Source organism: Morone saxatilis, unplaced genomic scaffold (genome assembly GCF_004916995.1).
Source record: "Morone saxatilis isolate NCDOM2014 unplaced genomic scaffold, NCSU_SB_2.0 Contig23, whole genome shotgun sequence".
Taxonomy (NCBI): Eukaryota; Metazoa; Chordata; class Actinopteri; family Moronidae; genus Morone; species Morone saxatilis.
Genome location: NW_023339796.1, coordinates 15,827,668 through 15,827,872, shown reverse-complemented (window position 1 = coordinate 15,827,872; position 205 = coordinate 15,827,668). Strand labels below are relative to the sequence as shown.

Below are 205 nucleotides of genomic sequence, written 5' to 3'. Positions count from 1 at the left end.
TTGTTTTGTTTTTTTTCTTCTTTGAATTTATTTAAATGTTAATCCAGCTTGGACAATAAAATATACTAATATAATAACTGTCAACTAAAAACACTGGTGTCTGTGTGTATTTCTATAGGACACTGCTGGACAGGAGCGCTACAGGACGATCACCACAGCGTACTACAGGGGAGCCATGGGGTTCATCCTCATGTATGACATCACC

At 38.0% G+C, this 205-nt stretch overlaps 1 protein-coding gene across 1 annotated transcript in view; it reads left to right on the top strand.

Moving 5' to 3' along the window:
• LOC118334290 (ras-related protein Rab-3A-like) overlaps nt 1-205 on the top strand; it is a gene marked incomplete in the record, with an annotated part of 8,203 nt that overhangs the window by 3,460 nt on the left and 4,538 nt on the right. Inside the window, 1 exon segment of the mRNA XM_035670137.1 lies at nt 119-205. Within this exon segment, the coding sequence (XP_035526030.1) occupies nt 119-205 (87 nt within the window).